The sequence below is a fragment of the Manacus candei genome, unplaced genomic scaffold (assembly GCF_025592945.1).
Source record: "Manacus candei isolate 608988 ecotype Guabito, Panama unplaced genomic scaffold, ASM2559294v1 h1tg000042l, whole genome shotgun sequence".
Classification (NCBI taxonomy): Eukaryota; Metazoa; Chordata; class Aves; order Passeriformes; family Pipridae; genus Manacus; species Manacus candei.
Genome location: NW_026138090.1, coordinates 4,064,034 through 4,088,787, shown reverse-complemented (window position 1 = coordinate 4,088,787; position 24,754 = coordinate 4,064,034). Strand labels below are relative to the sequence as shown.

Genomic DNA, 24,754 nt, shown 5'->3' with positions numbered 1-24,754 from the left:
CCTTCCATGCTCTTGACATCTGCCCAGCTTCCCCCCACAAGCCCCCACCTATACCCCAAAGGCCCCTCCCCGAGCACTGGTGAGGTTTTAGCAGCCTCACTTTTATTACTTCTAAACTGTTTAAGCTCTTGACATTTTCTCTGGGGTCAAACACTCCAGGCTGAAAATCTCCTGTGTCCAGAGAGGCACTTCAGAACCTAAGAGTCTCCAGAAGAACCTGAAGTTCCTAAGGATACTCCTCCAAACTCGCTACCAGCACAAATCCCCCAGTGCCACATCTCACTGGGACACTGGAAACACCCACAGGAGAGGGGGTAATTCCTTGAGAAGAGGGAACCAGCTCCTGCTCCACACTGCCACTCAAGGTGAGGACCCAGACAAACCCATACACTGGAATGTTGACACATTTCTTCAGGAAGTGGTTTTGCTAAAAGCTAACAATGTTTTCAATGTTTCACTACTTATGCAGAATTGGACCATCATTCCCGTGAGTTTCTTCACCATTCCCAGTCAAGATGCACAATGGTAAAGATTTGTGGTTGCTAGAAATACTGTTCATGGTCATGGGAGGTCCTAATTATTTTCTCTGCAATGCCCTGCAGACTGAAATTTTCTCCAGATGTATAAAAATGGGATTTGAAAGCCCCAAGAGTCATAAGATTACGTTCCTCAAGCCCAGAAGGTTCATATTAAAAATGTCATTACCAAAAAAAAAAAAAAAAAAAGCCAAATCAGATGCATTCAAGATCAAAAACTCTTTGCACTGAGGCTGAGAAATATACAAACCTTTTTTTTTTAATTCCTGATAAATACCACATGAAAGATTAGCCAATAAAGTCTTTATATTTACAGAAATAACCAAGTTTCAGATTCAACTGCTTCCTTCTAATCATCTCCCCACATCAGTCTCCAATGCAAAAGCAGCCAAAAAAAAAAGCTCCACATATGCTCCTTGCAGGGCTGTGTCTCAACTAAAGCTCTAAAATATGGGAAACAGTTCAGTCTGAATAACAAACTGAAATAAAAGCAAGGCTCTTGTCCACTGTCCCCTTGTCACTGTCCTGCTCTTAACCTCTTCAAAACCCACCCCCTTTGCTGTGTATTGTTTGTGTTCAGCATAAAGCATAGATTTAAAAATAAACCTAAATAAATGGGGCTTGTAAAAAGGAAGCTGTAGAAAATCTCCCGCTTTCTGCTTTTTCACAAAGTTCCTCTTGGTGTCCAAGCACAGACTCTGCCTCTTCCATCCTCTCTGGGTCTTGGAGACCAAAACATGAGTCATGCCTTGGCCCCTGCAGAGCCTCACAAAGCGTTGTACTCCACACACTTGGATGGGTCTGTTGGGAAGTGCTTCTGGCAAATGGTCATGAGCCTCTTCAGCCCCTAGGAATTAACAGAACAAGGACAATTCCATAATAAAGCATCTGTAACAAAGCTGCAGCTGTCAAATAAACATAACGGTCTACAGTATTTTTAAGCTTAACTAGAAGAATTAAATAAGAATAGGCTGCTATTTTGGGCTTGGGATTCTTTTTGGGGGTGTTTTTTTTCAATTTAACTTTTATTAACCTTTCTCCCTGCAAATTGTCAAGTTCTCTCCGAAATAAGAGAAGTCTGGGGCATAACCATAGAAATGTGGTAAGATTCATAGTGAAGGATCACAGAAATGCTTTAATGCCTCTTTATCACCAAGGGAGAAAATGATATCACAACAAAATATATTTAAAAGAAAGTTGAATATTAAAAGTAATTCTAAAGAGCAAATAGCAACTTATGAAACCAAAACAAGCTGCACAGCCAAGAAAATAGAACCAAACACTTCTCAGGAGGAGAAATGTGGTACCACACGTGACACTCCAAAGGCAAACTGAAGAAGCAATCAAGGAGAAAGACAGAATGTGGACTTTTCAGTTCTTTCAAGGCATCCGCTGCCAAAAACCAACGTGACAGAAACCCTGTGATTATTTTCTTTCAAGTCATACAGAAAAGTCTAACAAAGAAGAAAGCAAACTGCTGTGGTGGAAATGTAATTTAGCAGTGACATGTACTCCAAGTGACATGTACCCATGTACTCCAAGTCCTGTCCCTGCCATTAGACACTCATCATGGAAGGCAGCTCTTCACTAAGGGAAAAATGATTCAACAGAAGATGCTTTGGCCTTTTCAACACAGGCAAGAATGGAAAGTATGTCCCAGCACCAGAACAACTCCTTGTTTGGGATGTTATGATTCCAGGGTCGCTGTAAATCAGAAACATGTTAGCTTCACATAACTGCTGGGAGCACAGTGACAGGACCCGAGGGAATGACCAGCAGTTGTGTCAGAGGAGGTTTAGGTTGGATATCGGAAAAAGATTCTTCCCCCAGAGCATGGTTGGGCACTGGAACAGGCTCCCCAGGGAAGTGGTCACAGCACCAAGCCTGGTAGAGCTCAAGAAGTGTCTGGATGATGCTCTCAGGCATGGTGTGACTATTGGGGAGAGTCCTGTGCAGGAATAAGGGTTGGACTCGATGGTCCTTGTGGGTCTCTTCCAACTCAGCATATTCTGTGATTCACAATGATAATTTTTCAGGTTATGATATAGAAAACTATAGTTGAAGAGAAAGCAAAAGTTATACTTGTAGCCCCAAAACAAAGAGACTCAGAGCAGAAAGGTGAAGTTGCATTTTGCAAGCAACTTTCTTCCAAACATCTGCAGAAGATGAAAAGCAACAGGAGTCCTGCCTCTTCATCGGGAAGACATTTCTGTAAACCTCCCCTGCCAGAAGCTCTGAGCTCCAAGATGCTGCTCTGGAGGATTCAGAGTTAAGTCAGAAGGTCTTTATCTCAACAGAACTGCAACTAGCAAAAGGTAAATACATTTAACAATACAAGGAGAGAAGACTTGTTCCCTCAGACCTGTCCAACCACTATGCTGAAAGGGCAGAGGAGAAAAACAGCACTGCTACAAATTCCACAACCAAAAGTTCACAACACAACTATGAAGATGCACAGGAGGAACTAAACCTGGAATTTTGAGCCCAGATTGTTAGAGAGACATGTTTGAAAATTGAATTAATTTATGAATGCATTTATCTAGTTGCAGAAATAGTCAGAAGGACTGTATTTCATGGAATTAAATTTTGTGCATGGTGTTTAAACCACGAGTTAAGCAGTGAAGGACCTCAGGAGAATCAAGCATGATTCACAACCGCTTTGGTGTTCAGAAAAACCCATTACACTGTTCCTGGCCCAGAACTGAAGAGCCTTCAGGTCCAGGATGAGCTACCCATTAACTGGATGTTATTCCTGAGCCAAACTAAAACAACTGTTTCCAGGGCTCTTCCACCACACCACCTGAAACTAGTATTTCTCCAAGATCCCCCAACTTCAAAAGCAAACCTGTTGGATTTCCAAAGCCAACATTACCTGTATGTATTTCCTCTGGGTTTCGTCGTTCAGGACATGGGCTACGTGCTTGGAGAAGATCTTCTCCCGTCCCGTTCTCGCGTGGATGCCGACCATGGTGACACCGATGGGCCAGGGAGCGTTCCCAATGGCCATCTGGAGATAGGCATCGTTGGCCTGAAGAAGTAAGTGCAGGCACTCTCAGCAAAAACAGGAAGAGCAGCAGGGAGCAGAGCATTTTTGCATTGCCAGACACAGTAAAACACCCGCTCCAGTCTCCCTGATTTGGGTTTCGTTGCACAACACCAACCAATTACACAACACACCTTCCCAACACGATTTATGCTGAAATCTGAGGGAAGCGAGGACTATGGACTTGACTGAGAAAAAAAAAAAAGCACTGGATATGGCAGTCTTACTACCTTGATTAAAACTGGGTTTTATTCTTTTTTTTCTGGGTTTTATTCACTTTTTACTGGGACTGTTTTCAGCTCAGTCATCTCGGGTTAAATAAGCACATTTGTGACAATGTTTATGACCTGAGCCATAGCAGCAGTAAATCAATCTGAAATTTCCTGATCAAGATAGCAGAAAACATCCCTGGGGAAGAATAGGGATAAAACTCAAAAGGAAAATTAACTGGAAGAAAGGGAGAAAGGAAGAGAAATATTGAGCTAAAAAAAAAAAATCATGCCAACTTAGAAGCAGCAAGTGAGGACAGACACTGGGTTTATAGATACAATTACACAAACAACTTCAAGGATGTGGAGCAGGACATTCCTTCTCTATTAGAGAGCAGCTACAAAACTCACTGATAAAGAGTTCATTTATCACCTCCTATTCAGAAACTAGACAATAAGAAGTAGCAATCATGACCAGTGGGTGCAGATTCTTTCCAATTGGCACTGAGCAAACTGGGATGTGAATAATGAACAAGACAGGGGGCTGCAGACAGAGCTAAAAGTAAATCTAGAGAAGGGACAGGACTTAGTCACCATCTACATGAGGCAGAATCTGAATAGTCTTAGTCAAACACCTACTTGCTGAATTAAATACAGTTTTGTCGTGAAACACAGTATGTGAACATGCAATTAAAGACCTCCAGGACTGTCACAACAGGGTTAATTAAGGCTGAGTGGGCAACCTGTATTCTGGCATTTGCCTGCTGTCAACACAAAATTAAAATCATTCAAGCATTTCAACTAACAAAGCAGTAAGAATTTGTTGCTGACAGTATTCACTAGGATGCACAAAGCAAAAAGCACAGAAGACAACAGCAGGCAAAAAGAGACAAGTCTCTCAAGAAGCAAAATGGAAAATTAGCCTAATTTAAAAAAAAACCAAAACACCAAAACTTCCAAATGTGCACTCAAGTCCTCCAAAATCTGTGACATTTACTTAAAGCCAAGCACTTCCAGGAAAGAGGAGCACAGCTGATTAACCCAGAGATATACCACATTCCTGCATGCTCCTTACTTTGAGAAGGCATTGGAAAGGGAATTTCCATCTAACAATGATAACCAAAAGAAAAAAAGATGCCCCAAAACAAAACCCCTCTATCTATCCCACACATTCACTTCTAGTTTCACATGATCTGGATTAAACTTGTCTTAGGCCATCTTAAATTTTTTTCAGTATCAAAAACAGGTTTGCTTGATTACTTAAATAAAAAGAAATACTAAAAATTTAAAGGCAAAACACAGCTCTATTTCCTCTGCATGCATGAGCTGCTTAAGCAAATGCTACCAGTATCTGAGTTCCACTTCAGAAGGCAGCTACAAACAAAACCTAACACTGCCTTTGATCTTCTGTCCCAAGGTACTTCTGCCTCCTCCAGTGAGCAGCCTTTGTCCAAAAAAACTTTTCATTAACTTACCTCAACCTTACCAGGCCAGTTAATGTGAGCATAGCCAAGGAACAAAACAGTATCTCATATTCAGTAACTCAGTTCACCTCAATCAATTTATAATTAATTAATCAACACCTATTACTATTCACTCAATACCTTCATTTAACCTTACAATATCAGTTTTCCTATAGAGGATTCCTCTGCAACTTAAACCATCTCCCAGAAAAATTCTCCTCATGTTTGCAAAGATATGCAGTTTCACGAACCTCAAAAGATCTTCTATCGGGCTGTGGATCAAACTCTACTTGGAGCCTAACATTTATCAGCAGTTTTTCATTTTGTTTGAGTAGATGTCGTATTTCCAGCTATGTATCTTCAAAATTAAAAAAATGGGAATGTTTAAGCAATAAACTCCTTCTTTTACAGTCAGACAGTCCGAACGTGCTGAAAGAGTGCAAACAAACGTACCTTCACATATTCTCTTTGCAACATGAATTTAATAATATCTGTTATTGATTCTTTGATGTCTGCAGGAAGTGTCTACAGGAGAGGGGGAAAAAAGAAAAAAAAAAAAAAGACATTTACTTCAGAATAGCAGCTCTGGAAAATCATCCTACTCAGCATTTATACAAAGTTTAACAACTACCTTTGCTTGAGGACTTTAATAAAGGAAAATATCTTTCTTATTTAGATGAAGGATCTGAAGCAGGAGAGATTAAGTGGTTACACCTGGTAGTTAGTGGCAAAGTGCAAAATGCAACCCCAGTTCCCTATCGTGTTTGCAACCCAATGAACAGGTGATGCTTTAAGCAACACCTGGAAAAGCAGTGGGTGGGCAGAAGGTCTCACTGATCAAGATGAAGTCAGAACTAGGCATCATGGGCTCTAGAGACAGAAACTCTGATCAACTTGCTTCTCTCCTTCAGAGAAGATAACACTGCCTTAGGAAAGGGTACTAATGCTGGGTTAAAGTGACATTTAGAGGTGATTCACCCTTTTCCGGAGTTTTCTGAAGAGTGGCCTCAGGTAGGACTCCGTCTGTTTCTGAGTGGCGCTGTTCAGCTTCCCCTGCACTCCCCGTTTCACATAATCTTCTCTGGCGTTCAGCTCCTTGGCCCAAACTCCAAGAAGAAACTGCAAGGGACGAAGCACATTTGTGTCATGGTGCCATCTAGTGACTTCCCCGGCAAATCAGACGGGAAAAGCGGGTTAGGCCACCACGGCAAAACTAGTTAAGAAGGTAAGAGCCTCCTTCAGAAGGACAGGCAAGGATGCAGGAACAACCCTCCTGTCTTAAATGCATACACACACATTAAAGCTTCAACTCTTGCTGTGACTTTGATCATCGCAACAGTTAGACCGAGACTGGCTGACTCAAATGAGAGGCAACACAGGCTTCTTGTCAGGAAACAAGGAAGCAATTTTCTGCTATCCACTTGAACCTGTGGACTTTAAAATTCACTTATTCCACATAACAGTATCAGATGACGTTCCAATTCAGTTTGCACTGTTCCTGGGAAACTCCTCAGAAGGTTTTGATGCCACAGGACTACAGAGAGGCAACTACATAAAAGTGCCTCGATTATCACATGGAAATCAAAACTGTGTTTGTTTTGTCTGGAAAAGCAGGACCAGATTTTGAAGAACACTGCTCTCCCAAGAGCTCTTTCCCAGGTCTAGCAGAAGTCACTGCTGTGACTAACAAAGGCTGTGGAGTGCCAAGCAAGTCAAAAACCCCACATCTTAAGCACAATGTGTGAGTTTTTTCCTCAGGCAGCTTAAATCAACCCTTCTATTCATGAAATGTTTCTGCATGATGGTAAAAATATGACACGGCTACAGAATAATTAATCTAAAAGAGTTTGTTACCTTCAAGAACTTTGTTATGATGTCCATATCATAGTGGTCATCACCACGTCCTAAGGATTCTCCCAAAGCCTAAAAGAGGGGGGGAAAAAAGCAATTATTTCCACTTTGTCTGGAAGTTTACCACCACCACCACATCAAAGCTCACCACATTGTGAGCTGTAATAAACTCCACCAGAAATCCAAAACACTGGCTAGGAAACAGAATCAAACAGCTATATATGCTACTGAGATTCATTTATCTATTAAAAACATTTATATCAAAAAGGCCATATGATTTACTTCTAAAAAGTCAATGCAACAGTAATTCTTCATTCGTTAACTACTAAATTATTGGCACAATTAGCAGCTGTCTGACAGCACGGTATTAAGGGGAACTGTGGGTGCACAGCTTTTTTGAGATCCCCAAAGCCATCAATTAACCTAGTTATTTTGTTAAGCTATTTCAATTCTCTGATGTACTGGGGCTTTTTATCATTTAATTGTAACTGTGAATTTGAGGGAAGAAATCAAAAAAAAAAAAAAAAAACCAAATAACAAACCACCAAAAAAAAAAACAACCCACAACCAGCTGTATGTTCCAATATTCTACTTTCCTGCCAAAATCTCAAAACTGTTAATACTAACAGCAATTTTTAGAAACATTTTCCAGTATGAATAGTTGGATTTATAATGTGTTTTCCATTGCCCTTACATTTCCAAAGTGAGTTTTATTTTTAAAATCTTCTAGATTGAGAGCACAATTCAGTGTAAGCCTTTATGCTCAAGGTAATGCAGCTGAAGTAGCATAAAATTAAGACTGTAGTGTTTTCAAACTTTTTCAGAAAAAGACTGCTTTCATGGCTCAAACCAAGCCTGCCCTACTACCCTAAGAAGAGGATATTTTGAGAACTAGCAGATCAATACAATGCAGCTCCATTACAACTGATTTCCATCCTGGTACTGCAGTTATTTTAAACCAGAACTTCTGGCACCCTAACAAAAAAGCCAGACTATTTCCTACTAATAATGTATTCACTTAAGCTTTCAGTTATAAATCAGATTATTCCTTAAACACGCTTTTGGAAGGATGTTAAGATTAACTCCTGCAAAGAGTTTTGAAGATTAAGCATAAAAGTCTTCAGCTCAAGTTAATGTGCTTTTCAAAACATTACCCTAAAATACCAGGTGTTGAATGCATTTCATGGCACTCACTCTCTGCTCACTCCCACAAATACTGCAGGATTCTTTCAGAATAGAGTAGCTGTTTGCACTCAAGTTCCTGGGACACGTTATCTCTGCACTTCTTGTATTTCCTGTGATCTGCCTCCTGATGTTCACTTTTTTTTTCCATCCTGGATGTTTATGCATCAAACATTCTTTCTGTATGTCTGTTTTTTCAGCATCCATATTTCTTGTACAGGGATAATTCACTGGTACTGAGCTCACTACCCTCTCAAATACTCACTGGAAACACTTCAGAATTTATGACAAGGTAATGTGTTGTTAATAAATCCTCTACCTCTGAAACACCTGCAGAAGGAATCCTAACTGCATCACTGTCTTTTGAGGCAACACCTGTCCCCTCTCTGATGAAGTGCTGTGAACCAAGACCATCTGAGTTTTCACTTGTCTACTGTGAGCACCTGCGATGCAACTCAAGGCTTAGAAACCTAAATTCCCTATTTAATGATACTTCCGAATGCCTCAGTTAGCTGTTGAAAACAAGGCTAACTTTGTCTAAACAATCCTGAAGCTTTCTCACAACAACATGCTACATCTAAAATCCCTTAATTAAGATATGACCATCCCATACTTCTAGTTCTTCAATAGTAGTGTTCTCCTCATGGACTTTCAGGTCATTCTGGGAGTCGTCGTCTCCTGCTTCTTGGCCGCCTACAATTTCATTCAGATACTGCTGATCAATCTTATCCAAAGCAGCCTTCAGGTCATTTCTCAAGCCCTAGAAAAGATTAAAAAAATGACTAATTTAGGAAAAAACCCTCAAGTAAATAAAAGCAGTTCAATACTGCCACTGTGAGCATTCAACTGCTGTTTAAGAAAAGCCAAATTCTGTAAAAACATGCACTTTGTTATCTGACTTTAAACTAAATTCCAAGGATTGGAATAGCTTTGTTGTCTGACTTTAAACTAAATTCCAAGGATTGCTTCAGCACTTAACAAAAAGCAGGTGCATGAACTTCTGCAATGTCCATACCTATCAAAAAGACTTTTTACAGTGTTTTTGCCAAAAAAGCATGGAGGACGGAATCAGCTTCTAGGACTTTCTTTAAGACATTGTCTCCAAGCAATGGACTGAACCACCCCAACATAAACAGAAAACAGACCATAACCATCATCAGCTCTACAAGTCTTTAGATCTGTCCTAAAAAAAGCTGAAATAAGGTAACACACTGTCATGGTTTAACACTCCTTCAGTACTATCAAAGAAAACATTTATGTTGTTTCCTTTTATTACAAATTATTTAAACACACCAGGGTGTTTTATATATATTAAGTGTTTTAAAGCCTCTAATATAGAATAGGTGATTACAAAACCAGAATCAGTTTAAAACCATATATACAAAGTTAAAAGCTGCTTTTAAATAGAACAAGAGACTCACCTTAGACACAGTTGGAGGATTTGCATTCCTGTCTTGAGACATAAAATATAAAGCTCCATAAAGGAGTATGACAGTTCTTACCCTCAGATAAATTCAGCCACTCCACAGGGAATGGATATGCACAGTTATTTCCCCTCTTCCATCATCATACTTGGCTGTCTGGAACGTTTCTATTAATCATTTAGTAGTCTAAAAACATCTGAACCACAAACTGGTGGTGACTAAGCAACATACAGAATCCCCCCCAGACAGCAAAAGGAGTGGCTGAAACATGTAACACACAAATCCAACACAGTCCTATTTATGAACTGACTATTTCCTAACACATCTATTACTGTCATCCGTGCCACTCAAGGGGAAGCTTTCGTTAGCAGAATTTTTATTTTTAAACATTCAGATCTGTTTATTTTAAAGACTTGAAGAGGAAAAGGCTTTCCTTTTATGGGCAGCTCCAGCAACAACATTTAAAACAATTCAGGTTGCCACAAATTAGGGAAGAAAATCACTCTCTTAGTAGGGTTACAAATTTGGTTAACAGTAAATGTAAAGCAAACCCCAACTGCATCTCCTCACTTAATTGATCATTTTTTAACAGGAATAAATTGGTTATATCCTTTAGTTAGTTTTTGAACTGATGGCTACTTTAAAGGGAAGGTGGAAAAATTGAAGTTTCTGTAACAAGCTATAGCTCTGGAATCCAGGGATTTGAAAAATCGTTTATATGCCACACAGACAGGATACAGTCCTGCTCTTCCTTACCTGTAGCTTCTCAGGGATGCACATAATCACAAACACAGGATTGTTTTAACAGTAAATGACTGTTCTCTGCTGGTTAAAAACAGGAGCAGCACAGGCTGGGGTATTAGTGTCACCTGAAGGCCCCTTTTCCAAATGACAAGGGCCTGGAAGGTTTCTGGGGTTGAATTCTAATGTAATTGTAATTGTGCACAAAACTCTGACATTTAACATAGTTTCTCAGGCAATAAATGAGATAGAGCAGATAGTTCTCTTTGCTCTGTATTATCTTTCTTTCCTAAAAATTAAGTTACTTAAACTGATTTTCAGTAACTTTTATTGGGTTCCTCATTGATTATCCCACTACAACTAAGTAAGTAAGAGCCAGTCTTACCTTGTTCACTTCAGGTGCAAGAATTTCTATCTTCCTCAGACGCTGAAATGCATCATAATCTGTTTCTCCAAAGAGCCTGATGGGCTCACCCCTCTCTCGTAACCTCCTGATAACCTGAAAAGAATCAAAGCATTCCCTGAAGCATAAAGGAAGCAAAATAAAACCCAGAATGATAGATTTATTTACTTTGCTTAGAATAACAAGCTGAGCTGGACTGCAGAGGAAATGGCAGTATTTTTAAGCAGTAGAAAAATGTTCCAGACACTTTACAATCTAAATATAAAATTCCCACGGTATTTCAGTGAAAGGTCATTCCAAATATTACCGATCTAAATTTTGCATAAAATCCCAGGCTGTTTGACACAGCCTAACTTCTTCCTGGTCTGACTTGTTTAAACAAATACACAAAAATCATCCCTCTAGCAGAGCCTAAAGACCGTTTTCAAAATCACAAAGGAACTTGATGATTATCTCACTCACTTATTTGCCTGGGCAATAAAAATACTAACTGGGGTGCAGGTTGTCCCAGCACAGCTACAAGATGATCTGCTGAAAACTTCCGTCCTTAAGCATTTGGAAAATATGCAGTCCCATAACCTAATGGTTACTACTAAAAAGGAGATATAACAGAGGTGAAAAAAGCCTCCCTCAACTGATTTGCAAAGTCACAGACAGAGCCAAAAACTGAACTTTATTCTCCCAATTCCTTATTTCATGCATTGCTTGATAAACTTCTGTATACTTACCATTATTCACAGATTCATAGAATGGTTTGAGCTGTAAGGGACCCTAAAGATCATATGGTTCCAACGCCCAGGCCATGGGCAGGGACACCTTCCACCAGACCAGGCTGCTCAGAGCCCCATCCAACCTGGCCTTGAACACTTCCAGGGATGGGACATCCATAGCTTCTCTGGGCAACCTGTTTCAGTACCTCACCACCCTGAGAGTAAATTTTTCTTAACATCTAATCTAAACCTACTCTCTTTCAGTTTGAAATCATTCCCCCTTGTCCTGTCACTACAGTTCCTGGCAAAAAGTCCCTCTCTGGCTTCCTTGTAGGCCCCTTCAGATACTGGAAGGCTGCTATGAGGTCTCCACACAACCTTCTCTTCTCCAGGCTGAACAGCTCCATCTCTGAATTAACCACTGAAACTAAACAACTGAACTAAATTCACTTAGTCTATCAAACAGTAGGCTAATTGATACAATTGATAATTGGGCTTACACTTCATTTCATGTCACCATCTCACTATGCAAACAGACTGGTTGGACAACAAGAAACTAAATTAATATTGAGACCTTATTTCGTTTATTCAGTCTGGGTGTCTTGCTGCATGCTGGCAAACATTTAACTTGCAAATGTATCCAAAACAACAGGGATGGAAAGAGCTCTGGCACAGCAATACCTAAACCTGGACCAAAACATGCACACCAAGTGCATCAATAGCAGAGAGAAAGTGTGTAAATAGGACGTACAGACCACACCCCAAACCAAACATGAACCCAACAGTCTGTGTTACAACTCTTGTAAAAAACAGTGAGTATCCTGCAAAATTAAGGGGACACATGACATTCTTGGATGACCTCAGCTGTGAATTTCAGTACTTCCAAGATTAGAGTTAATTCTGCACTTCTGAACTTCCTGCTTTGGGGTATGGATCTGTTTGTGAACGTACATCCACACAGGCATTTTTATCCTCAGAAAGGCAAAGAATGCCCCAGCTGCTCTGGCTTCAGGACTGTTTCTTCTAGAGGTCAAGGTGAACTTCCAAAACTTAGTTTCTAAATTTGGTTCAGACCAATATGCTACAAAGAAAAGAAGCTGGAGGAAAAAAGTCTTGGAGAAAGTCAGCATGCCATCATCAGTACTATCCAAGGATAATGCTAATATTCAGAATACTACTCCAGAAGTCATCCGAAAGAGTTGTAAAATGTTATAAAGCATCTGTGTAAATCCATATAACAAAAAGGCTCTACCCATCTGTATCTCCCCATGCATTCACTTGGAGAGCAGGCCCTTGATGAGCAAAGATAATCACTAATTGCTGACTGTAAAAATGGAAGCTTATTATTTAATAAAACTGTCATAAGAACTACAGGTCACTGGAAAAAAAATCAACCCCAACAAGAAATTTCAGATATGTTTGCTTTAAAGTCTAGGGGTCTGTTTATGGACATTGATTTTACCTCCTGTCTGGAAAGGGTCATTGGTAACTTTTCTTCTGCCAGTTCCAGTTCCAGCACTGGATTTGATGCAGCCAGTGGTTTCTCCTCCTCTTCCTGCTGCTGTACCTACATTCAACAGACATAGTTACTAATGTGTGAGGGAAATAAGCCCATACATTGATGCTAAATGAGGTAAGTCAATGTAAAGATACAGAACTCCGGGACACAAACTTTAATAGGACAATATAAAACTTTAGTTTCATAGTTTTATGGTCTGTAATTGAATTTCCCAGAACAATAAAAGTTCTTGATACTATCAGTAATTAACTAACACTTCTGCAGGTTGCAGGAAGTAGTCTCTAGAGCAAACAGAAAGGACAATTGCTAAAGTCTGGCAGTCACTTTAGCAGGCAGATGCCAGCAGTGGTGCCAAAAATAGCAAATCCACCTGTTGATTCCTGCCCCTGCTTCACCCTCCTTACCCATGCAAAAGCATTTGCATCGCTGTGTGATAAACCAGAGGGGGAAAATGACTCAAACAGAAAATAATCTGACGACCACAAATACAGGTACCATTCCCAGGGCACTTCACCTCCTCATCCAGCTCACCAGGCACAGCACATGGAAGGACACAGGGGCAAGAATGAAAACCGAAGGGCAAGGAGAGAGTGGAGCTGCTTCTTCCAGTGTCAGTTAAAGTGTTTATTACCTACAGCTTCAGTGACCTGAGCACAATTAGCAACAATCCACAGCTCCTGTTGGGTTTTGAGGGGTGTTCGTTTTGGGTAATGCATCTTTCTAACAAGCTTTCCAGGTTCAAAAGAAAAAAAAAAAAAAGATACCTACAACTCCTCATAGGAAGAGGATCTCATTAACAACTCCTCTTAATCCAAAAGAAGGTCCCTGACTCAAACAGAGCATTCCTTCTTCATTACACAATATTTTAATAATGCAAAGCAACTCTTTGATCAAAGTCACTTTGAGACAGCAGCCATGTAGCTACAGGTCCCTGTATAAGCTCAAATTCAACACTTCTGAACCAGAAGATTGCTGGTGGAAATATTCCTATAACAAGGGAATATTTCCAGCGCTCACTCACATCTTGGCTCTTCTCAGATTCCTCATTAGAATTTATTTTCTTTCCATACTTGCTAAAAGGGAAACAATCCAATTAATCCCACAGCACCCTTCAGCATTCCCTGTGCATGGGCAGCACACTGTCAGCTCCAGTCTGCATTTGGGTTGACCAGTTTGATTAATGTACTAGACAGAATTTTTTTAAAGAAGCTGTTTTATTCTTTCAGGCCACCATGCTAGCCTTGCACTCAGGTGTCAGTCTGACTCCATGTGGCTGGAAAGATCCATCCCTGGGGCTCCTGCTACAAGATTCAGCCACGTATCTACATTCAATGCTGTATTAGCAAACACAGAAAAAAAATCAATCCTACAAGCACACGTTTGGAACAAACAAGGAAGTACAATCAAATCAATGTTTAACACAAAGGGAGGGGAAAAATAAAACTTCCATCAATGCAGGAAAGGGGGAATTGACAGAGGACAGAAAATATGGAAGAACTGTGTAAAAAAAAAAGTATATATAAAAAGAAATATACTCCCGTGGCAGAAGGATACATACAAATTTTAACTTACAAACATTCTTGAAATCATAAAGAGACAGCAGCATTGGGGGAAAAGGTTTGATCCACTCTGTCAGCTGGACTCCAAATTACAAGCAGTATTTTTACCACAGTTATTTTTCTTTCAGTGCTTTCTTTAAGCAAGTGAAATTATTACAACTTATCAGGTCTAAGCAAAGCAAAAACGCACCTGCATTTAAAAAGAAATCAGTCTGTGTTCCACATCTCACTAACAGAGTGAAGAACAAATGCAGAAATCTGGGAGGCTAAAAAGGTACTAAGTTTAACAAAGTAACTTATTTTAAAACCATTTTCAGGGTTACATTTCACACCAAAACTGGTGCTGCAGCAGCACAGGTGACACCACTTTAGCCACCACGTGAGGTTCTGAGGGACTCAAGCTAATGCTCAAAAAGCATCATGCAGCCATTTCCACTTGGAAGATTCACTGAACTTCCTCATGATTATCTGCTGCAGGTTCCAAGAATGGTTTTGGCACTGATGTTCAAATATTCACAAACAGATCAAGGTTTCAGAATAAGTCACTAACTGGGTAAAGGTCACTTGAAAACAAAGCTCCTATTTGTGCCTTGTAAGAGCAAACAAGATTATGAAACTCTGTCTTCCACAGGGAATGCATTCCCCCTCCCAGACATGTCCCATCAGGCAGGCAAGGCAGGCACACACACTTGTAAATGACAACAACATTCTTTCCATTTCAGTAAACTCTTGCCCTGACACCATTACAAGGCAGATAAAGCCTTCCAGATCACTCATTTGTTGCAAAATGCCCCCGAGGTCACCAATTGTTTCTAATATTTTTGCCAGCAAGAACACAAGTGCTGTTGTTGCACAGTTCCAGTGCTGGATGGTCAATGGCCAAAACCCAAATACAAACACGTGAAAGTTGGCAGATCTCTTTGATGTGCACCCACACTATACTGATTTCTTTTGTACATTTTGACAAGACCATGAAAATTGTCCAAATGGGTAAAATTATCCACATGTATCCATTTATTTCCCGGTAAGGGTGGGGAAGGTGGCTATATCAGATCCAATGTTCATGCCTAACAGCACAATTTAAAAAAATAAAGGAAGACAAGCTTTGATCCCGAGCCACTTCATGCTTTCCACAAAAAAAGAAATAAATAAAATAAAAGAAGAAATAAAAGCCAAACCATAACACAAACTTAAGTAGCTGCATATCATGCATATCTTTTTCCTGCATTGAAAATGGTTTTGGAAACTCATACCTCTCCAGGTGGCTTCTCATTTACAGGCTAATGTATAACATTAACAGATTGAACAAAGAACAACAATTATCATTAACAACATTGACACTAAAATTGATAATAAAATGCAGACTTTAAAGCAAACACACAAAGCCCTGGAAGAACAATTTCCATACCTTGTAGCCACATCTCTGGAAGTAGGCCTCCTCTTCCTTTTTAGCTAACTCACTGCGCTTGAAATACTTCTTGCTTCCCTAAAAGAGAGGAGAGCTGTCACCAGTTCACAGTTTCGTGTGCTTATGTGAAACCAGCTCACACTTTCTTACTTCGTTTGGTGGATTCAGCTACATCTTTTCCACGGAAACAGAACTAGCTGGAAGCACCTCTGAAATCAGCAATACAGAGTGACTTTACAGATTATATGTATAAGCAGATTCAAACACACAATGTGCTCGCCAGCACTTTAAAAGGAACATGTTTTTTGCCATGTAAAGGCCTTTGTGGTCGTTGTTGTAAAGCTTCACTTCAGATGTGCACAACTGGGCCCAGGTTGTTTAGACAAACCACATAAAAGGCGTCATTTTACATTAAATCAAGGAGATGGGAGAAATCACCTTTGTACAAAGTATTTTACAAGCTTTCTTGTAGAAATGTACTTGAAGAGACATGCCAGACACACAACAGCTAGAAAAAGTGGTCACCTCAAGGTATTTTGTTTCATTAGGATGAACTGTGACTTCTTCCTTCGTGATTTGCCTGCCTGACCTACAAGAGCCTCTGATGCCAAAACATAAATTCGGACAGTGCTCTGCTTTGCTGTGGGGTTTTTAGGCACACGCACAAAGCTCTCAGACCCTCCCTCTGCCGCGGACAGGAGGGAGGACTGCGGTGAGGACACAAACCACGCTCTGCTCACCAAGGGCCGCTGAAAGAAACAACTAAACCCACTCCCAAAGGCCACAGGACACCCAAACTCCTCCTGGCTCCTGCCCGATTCCATCCTGGGCCACTCCTGCTCCTCCTTCCCAAACCTCATCCCGGGTTTGCGAATCCCCGCCCTGGGCAGCTCCGACCCCGCTTCCCGGGCCTGTCCCGCCTCACTCCCGCCGCCCTCCCGAGGGGCCGCGCCCCGGGCGGCTCTCGGTGCCCATCCCGGCCGCCCTCACCCCCAGGAGCTCCTTCTCCTCCAGCTGCTGCCGCTTCCTGCTGATCTCGCGCTTCAGGATGTCCATGGCGGCCCCGGGAAGTGCCGCTGGAAAACAATGACGTCACTTCCGGGGTGGGACGCGCTGCCGCGCGGCGCCCCCTGGCGGCTGGGAGGAGCAGCGGGATGGGGGGGTTTGGGTCCCTTCTTCCAAGGGACGAGTGGCAGGACGAGAGGGAAAGGCCTCGAGTTGCGCCACGGGAGGTTTAGATATTAGCAAAAGTTTCTTCAGTATCCATGTAATATCGTGCCACTGTCGGGAGCAGAACGTTTCAAGTGATGTACAGAGAGTATAATGGCAGTAATTATGACATAGAGCCAAAATACAGATGCTTTGTACCGAGGAATGTAGCAAAAGAGATGGAATGTAAGTTTTGCAGAGGTCTTTCCCTGTTTTAATACAGATGGTTTTATAAAGGGGTGTAACTGACAGGTTCTTTAAAGAGAGGCTTCATGCAATTTATTCAGGTGTCTTCTCTGTTCAGCTTGAAAAATCTTCGGGGAAGAGCCTCTGTTGACTGTGTGTTTGTGCAGTGCCTGGTGCGATGGGCCTTGGCCGCAGACGACAGGTAATATCAGAGAAATCATGGCCTCAGATATTAGGAAAGATTTCTTCACCAAAAGGGACCCTGTCAAGCATTGGAGCAGGCGGCCCAGGGAAGTGGTGGAGTCACCATCCCTGGAGGGATTTAAAAGACATGTGGATGTGGCACGTGGGGACGTGGTTATTGGTGGGCTTGGCAGTGCTGGGTTAATGGTGATCTCAGGCTTTTCCAACCTAAATGATTCAATGAGGCTGGTTACTGAGCAGTCATAGAGAGTGCACATGCCACCTGGGAAGGCAGGATGCTTTCCTGGCTGCTCCTGGAGTGGATGTGACTCTGCCATCAGCCAGCTCAGTCCAAGAGGCCTAACAACACCCCAGGGGAAATCACAGCATCGTTTTAGTTGGAAAAGATCTTTAGGATCATCGAGTCCAGGTGAAACAACACCAGCAAACAGTGAAGGGTTTAACTGCAGGGTGCTCCATTATAACCTGCTCCTTACCCAGGTGCTGGTATTAAAAACCACAGAGAAGATGGGAAAGGTTTGCACTCCCTGTCCCCTGTGCTGTCTGTGCACCTGAGACAGCATGTTGGGATTTACCTATGCCTGGTTTCTGCCTCCTTCAGGCCTAGAGGACCGAGGCAGCTGATAGGGACTGAGCTCCTCAGTGTGTATATCCCAGAGGTAAATGCCCTTGTCACCAGGCACACAGCATTTGTGACGTGGTCAGTAACACAAAGAAATCTCTTGTTTTGCTTATTTTCCTGGTTTTGTCCAGCGTTTTCCATCCTGTGGCTTGTAAAGTCCAAGGGGTCCAGAAAAAACTTTGAAGAATGAGTAAGAACAGCCAGTTCTCACTATGTTTTAATTTATCAGGGCCATACCTTGCTGGAAGCAAAGGCCACCGAACACTAAAGGGTGGAACTCACTGTAGCTTTAGCTCCTCTTAGGAGCAGCCTGGCTGGTGGCAGCACCTCTGTCTCCTGTTGCCACTTGCTATGGCACACAGCAACTTCTCCCTCCCTAGGTCCTTCCAGATTTTTTTTCACCTTTTGGTCCTCCCAGATTTTTTCCTTGCCTTTCCCCACTGTGAGTTCCATTGCTCCAGTAGCTATTTTGGAGGGCTGTAACCAGAGCTGGCTTTTCACCTGCTTTAGATAACCTGAGCCATGTGCTCTTCCTTGCAGAAAATGGCCTGTTGGTTTACAGGTTTTCTTTAACCCCAGGCTAGAGGGTTCTGGATTTAGAAGTAATGCCCTGCTTTACCTCAGGCTTGAATGCAATCACTTTGCAATGAGGAAGGAGGAACAGCCCTCCTACGCTTTTTCATAGTTCTTCTAAGAGGAAATTATATGACATCTGATGGGGATAGGATCCAAGAATGTCTCAATGTGAGAGTCCCGGGGTAACATGCCCACATTTGGGTAAGGGCATAAATTGTGAGGCTGTGGAAATTCTCTGTAGTAGATCCTGCAAATGAATCCAGGTGCTGTGTCAGAGCACCAGCTCAGTTAACTGGAGAGTAGATATCACCTTAGACCTGGCTTCATTTCCTGCTCCAGTTTGACATTGGCCTGGCTTTGGCTGGGATAGAGTTAATTTTTTTCCTAGTAGCTGTTACAGTTCTGTGTGTTGGATCTAGTATGAGAATAACTGATAACACACTGATGTTTTAGTTGTTGCTAAGCAGAGTTTATACTAAGTCAAGGACTTTCAGCTTCTCATGTCCTGCCAGCGATGAGACTGGGGGCACAAGAAGTCAGGAAGGGCCAGGGCAGCTGACCCCAGCTGATCAGAGGGATATTCCACACTGTATGGCATCATACTCAGTGTATAAAATGAGTGGGGGAAAGCTGGTCAAGGGCTGCTGCTTGGAAACTGGCTCAGCAGGTGGTGAGCAATTGCATTGGCCATCACTTATTTTGTATATTCTAATATTATTATTATTATTACTACCATCATTATTATTATTATTATTTTCTTTCTTTGCTGTTCCATTGAATTGTCTTCTTTCAACCCATGAGTCTTCTCACTTTCACTTTCCCAATCCTCTCCCTCTGCAGTGGAGGGGAAGGTGAGACATTGTCTGTGTGCTGGCTGGGATTAAACCATGACAGACATTATACCTCATTCAAGACAGTACAAGATGAAGGAGAAAAGCCAACTCACACACAGAATTCACATGAAAGATGCAGTTACTGCCAGGTGACTCTTAGACCAAAGATCTCCCAGTTTGTAAAAAGCAAAACAAACCAACAAGGTGTCAGAGAGGTGCATAAGGAACAAGGAAGCAGCTGAAAGATGTCTAAAAGTTCACTAACAATGATTCAACCTTCTACAATTGCCCTTCTTCCAGTAGTCCTGGTTCTGTGCTCTCTTGCCTCCAAATCAAAGCATCCTGTAATGTAAATCTCCTCTGTTATCAAGACAGTTGTCTTGTCCTGTGAAGAAGAAGTGGCAATCTACAAAGTGCCACATCTCCTAAAAGAGTTACTGTATGGGCCATTCACTTAAGAGTTGGACTTGATGATCCTGGCTGATCTGACCCCTACCACCTCAGAATATTCTGTGATTCTGCATATATGCAAATGTGTAGATATGTTGGCAGTCACCAATATCTCCCTGAAGAAGGAAAGGGAGAAAAAAATCTTTGGTGTCATCCATCTCCTCAGGATTTCTCTTTTTGAAGAGATTACAAAACCCTCTTTTTCTTTCATTGACAGCTCATGGGGGAGATCCAGTCTTGCTTCCTCTCTGATTTCCAGGATGGCACATCTGTTTGTCTCCTCTTCGCCTCGGGGTCAAGGAAGCAGTTTCTGATGGACATTGAGACTGTTGGATTGTTGAGATCATTGGGTCAGGTCTCAGTTGGACACTGTTCAAAGCTCCTCTGTTCCTCAGAACATCTTCCTCAGGCCATATCTATGCTGGCAATTCATTACAGTCCCTGCCTGGTTCTTATGGATCTCTCATCCTTTGACTGTCTCCATTCACACACATTCCTTGGATGTAGGGTGGATATCTGGAGCATCACTTGCTGGACAAGCTCATGGCACACATGAAAGCTCACAGTGTGAGCTCTGCTCCTTGGATCACGCAATGGAAACTGTTCCTCCACACCACAAGAGGAGTTCTCCAAGTCTCCATTGTTCTGAGGAGCCCTCAGACTGTGGAGACTGTTTAACTGTGTTATGAAAGCAGACAATTCCTTCCCTGTGCCGGTCCCACATCCATGCAATGATCCCTTTGATGACATCACTGAATAAGATATTTTTAACGTGGTGAAATGTGTGTTTCTCCAAGCTGTATTTCAAACTATCAGTTTATCATGTATGGCATTACTCTACTCATTAGAGTCAATTAGATCACTGTTATAAACCCTAAGCTTGACTATTTGTTTTCTACTGCTCCTGTTTTTCTTTTCAGGGCAGTCCTGCTGGTTTGGTACCACAATGGCTGCATCTTTCTGTCTCACATGTGATTAATAAATATGCTATTTGCTGTCAGGGCTGTAGCCAGGCCTTTAAGCTCTCCCAAAACCACTTGCAGAGTCTTGAGAGCTCTCGGCAACTGAGCTTGGGTCTGGAAGCAATAGTGTTACCCATGTTTTTCCTAGATCCAGGTTTCCGCAGACCTCTGGAACAACCCCACGGAGTTAACCACAAAGCTACTTTTAAGTAATTTGCTTCACAACATTCCATATGAAATGGAGGCTGAGAAGGGAAGTCTAGAAGTTACTCAAAATCTTGGAACGTTCATAAGAGCCTTGCAAGTAACAGAAATACAAGCTTAAAACATACACGAGGTGTTTCATTCCAATTTCTTGCTGGTTAAGTGATTGCTCAGCTTTATCTGCTGCAAGCCAACTGTCAACTTACAGAAAGATTATTGAAGGCAGCTCAAATAACCCAGTTTCACTCAAATAACCCACGTCATCTATTTGTCACAGTGGTAAAACGGATCAGAATAATTTTGGTTGCTCTCAGCTGTTGTAGTCAGTTTATATTTAGTTAATACTATATGGGCACACAGTTTCACTTATCTATTTTATATTAAAACAGGGGAAAACCCTGCCCAGCTCAGCCAGCATATGCTTTCACTTGCACACCGGAGGCAGAGCTGATGCTTTACAGCTGACCGAGATTGCAGAAGAACTCATTTCAAGCAACACAGGTCACAGATGACTCTTGGAAACCTTTTTCAGACAGGTACATGGTTCCTTTTATTCATTTTCAAAACAAAAAATAAATCCAAAAATTGAATAAAATTGCCTCTATACCATGACTAAGGAAGTCCACTTCTGGAAAAGGGAGCTCCACATCAAGCCTCGCTCTTTTCTTCTTTCATTAAAGCTTCCCTTCCTTAACTTTTGGGAGGGATTAACGCATCCAGTTCCCCATTCTTTGCCCCCACATTCACTTTGCCTACAGGTATCTCCGGCTTGTCACATTCACAGGGCATCTCTGGGTGCACGACCATTTGTTCCACCAGACTTGGCACCACATCTGCTAAGAGCTGCAAACTGCGCTTCCCTACAATTCTGACTCTGGTCATCCATCCCCTTCGTTTAGTGAATCCAAGCCACTCATACTAGGCTTGCTATTTCTTATTTACCTTTCCAAACAGTAGCACACAATTTCCAGCAGGTCACAGTCTGAGAAACACTCGGCCAGAGAGAAGGCTGGGGAAGAAGCTGGGGGCAGTGCTCCACCACAGATGTCCAAATCCCACTGGCAAAGACAAGAAAAGCTCACGGGGGATGCAATGGAAGAAAAAGGTTCTCACATTTCTAATAAACAGAAGTCTCCCAAAGAGTATGACATCCATGCATCGTGAGGGGTAAAGGAAGATGCCATTTGATTTTGGTTTGTTTCACTTTTTAAAGTATCACTTGATTAGTTCTCGTGACAAGTCAACCCCTGCAGTTCCTGTCTGCCAGGACACACCTCTGTAGTGCACTGTTAAAAGAGTGAGGAAAGTAGTGACACCCATATGGATGTTACCAGTTAGTAAGGCTAGTGTGGCTCCCAGAAACATGCTTGAAATAACTGTTAGAATGATAATTATCCTCTGGTTTTGATAAAGGAATACTTAGCCTCATTGTCTAGGTTGTCTGTAGGATACATGGGTCGATTCCTATCCCAGCAGCTTTATTAATCTGTAAAACTGAGGTGGTGTAAAAACTCACTATTGCTTCTAAAAAGCTTTACATTTAAGAATAGCTAATTATTGCCAAACTGGGTGGTACAGGAGATACCTGAGGAAAATTCTGTTGTTTCAGGAAAGAGTATTGGTAGCTCAGCTCTTGGCACTGTGTCATCAGAGCCCCTAATGAATCAGGTCCCAAGATGCCACCAGGGAGAGTGCACTTTTTTGACAGCAGTGGCCATTTGTGGCTGTTAAAGAATCCAGAACACCTTGCAGGAAAATCATCTTGCTGCCTTTTCTTCCTGTTTTGGTTTGGGGTTTGGTTTTTTTGCTGTTATTGATATTTTTGTAGCTGTTCTTTCTACTACTTCAGCAGTGCAGGGCAAATGATGTAAAGTATTGAACATACTTACTCCTAGCACCAGCCTACACCACATATAGCCAAGCAGCAAACTCTTCCCAGGAGAGATGCAGCTACAGGACTAATCCCTGCAAATGCAGACTGGGTTGTCAAATTCCATGCACTGAGTTTTAAATCCATAAAATTGTCTCTTTCTTCAGTCTTCCCCAAAGCAAAGTCTATACTTAACAACCCTTGGTTTTGAGACATTTTAGCTGCGTTAACAGACACCGCCACCCCAAAACACTAAATAGATCTTGCTGGATGGTAGAAAAGCTCATAAAAACATCCATTTTTCTTTCATTTTAATGTGTATAGAAGATAAATGGTTGAGCATAAAGTATTGTACTTCTGAGTTCATTAGCTTCTATTCAACACAGGCAAGAAATCTCTCAAAGTTATTACTAAATGATCATAGTTCTGTGTTGTCAGTTTGATCCCTGCAGGATGTGTCCATCTCAAAGAAAATACCCATGCAGGTGCACTGGTTGCCTCAGCAGAGAGGTCAGGGTTTGAATGGGTGATGGAGTCTTCAGTATCTACACATCTCTGAGGGTAAACCCAGGGGGGGCACATTAATGAAAATGCTGCTGTACATATCTTACTGCTGAACAAAAGCACCATTTTCAGATGTTGTCAGTCTCTAGCCTGACAGAGATATTAAATTCACATAATCTCCCTTTAAAAAGTGCATGTGTGAGTAGATTTTGAACTCCACAGCACCTTGCAATGAAATTTCATTTTTTAGAACTGAAAAGCAGGCAGGTGGTTATGAATGTGTCTGAAGCTATTTCTCCATCCTGAAATGCAAGTACTGTTTGAAAACATTTAGGAAAATAGAACATCTTAGTAGGAGCCGCAGCAACTTTTCATGAATTTATTTTAGCTTGCATCAGTATTCTGAGCTACAGGGATTATAATTTAGTAGAGAGACTCTCATTGGGAGAGGGGATTGACGGCGTCGAGGCAGCAGCCCTGTGAGTTGACAGGGATGCTAATATAGCCACGGCAGAAGTTTAGAGAGCAGATCAGAGCAGCTGGGTGGGCTGATAGAGAGGATCAGGGCAGCCCAGAGGAGCAGTAAGAGGATCCAAATAAGTGGATTAGTAGCATACCAAAGCACACATTACTTTTAGTTTTCAAACTCCCATTGATTTTAGTGCAAGTGCATTTACTAATGTGTGGCAGGAAAAATGGGAGAGGATCAAGGCAGAATCGAGATATGGAGAGCAGGTCCCTGTGGCAAGCTGGAAACAGAGAGGCCAGGCTGGGGAGGCACAGAGTAATGTCCCCTCTTCAGTCTCAGTCAGGACTTAGAGGAGGGTGGCTGTTGTCTGGGTTTCTTCATTCTACAGCCTCCAGGGCCTGTCTAACGGTGCTAAATGCTATTGTTCCTGCAGCTAATGCTGCACTCTCTTTCCATCCATAGCTCCAGTGATTGCATCACTGCACTCCTACATCTGCCTTGAGCAGCTGTGACTGAAGCAAACTGACACAAAAATGGAGGTATGATCAGGAGCATAACCCTCGTGGAGCTCTCCCTAGCTGGGGACTCCCTGAGCTGAGCTTGCTGCAGTTTGTGCC

At 41.9% G+C, this 24,754-nt stretch overlaps 1 protein-coding gene across 2 annotated transcripts; it reads right to left on the bottom strand.

Moving 5' to 3' along the window:
* Positions 1-770: 770 nt before the first annotated feature.
* On the bottom strand, positions 771-17,176 carry PRPF18 (pre-mRNA processing factor 18). 2 transcript variants are annotated; one of them, XM_051795207.1, is made up of 11 exons: positions 17,039-17,176; positions 16,049-16,126; positions 15,894-15,920; positions 13,025-13,129; positions 10,835-10,948; positions 8,898-9,044; positions 7,106-7,174; positions 6,230-6,370; positions 5,705-5,776; positions 3,409-3,564; positions 771-1,383 (listed from the first exon to the last, which is right to left on the bottom strand). In XM_051795207.1, exons 1-11 carry the CDS (start codon positions 17,102-17,104, stop codon positions 1,303-1,305), a joined length of 1,056 nt encoding a protein of 351 aa, XP_051651167.1. In that variant the 5' UTR covers positions 17,105-17,176; the 3' UTR covers positions 771-1,302. The 2 variants fall into 2 exon arrangements, with proteins under 2 accessions (XP_051651167.1, XP_051651168.1); XM_051795208.1 differs by lacking the exon at positions 15,894-15,920.
* Between the last annotated feature and the right edge of the window lie 7,578 nt (positions 17,177-24,754).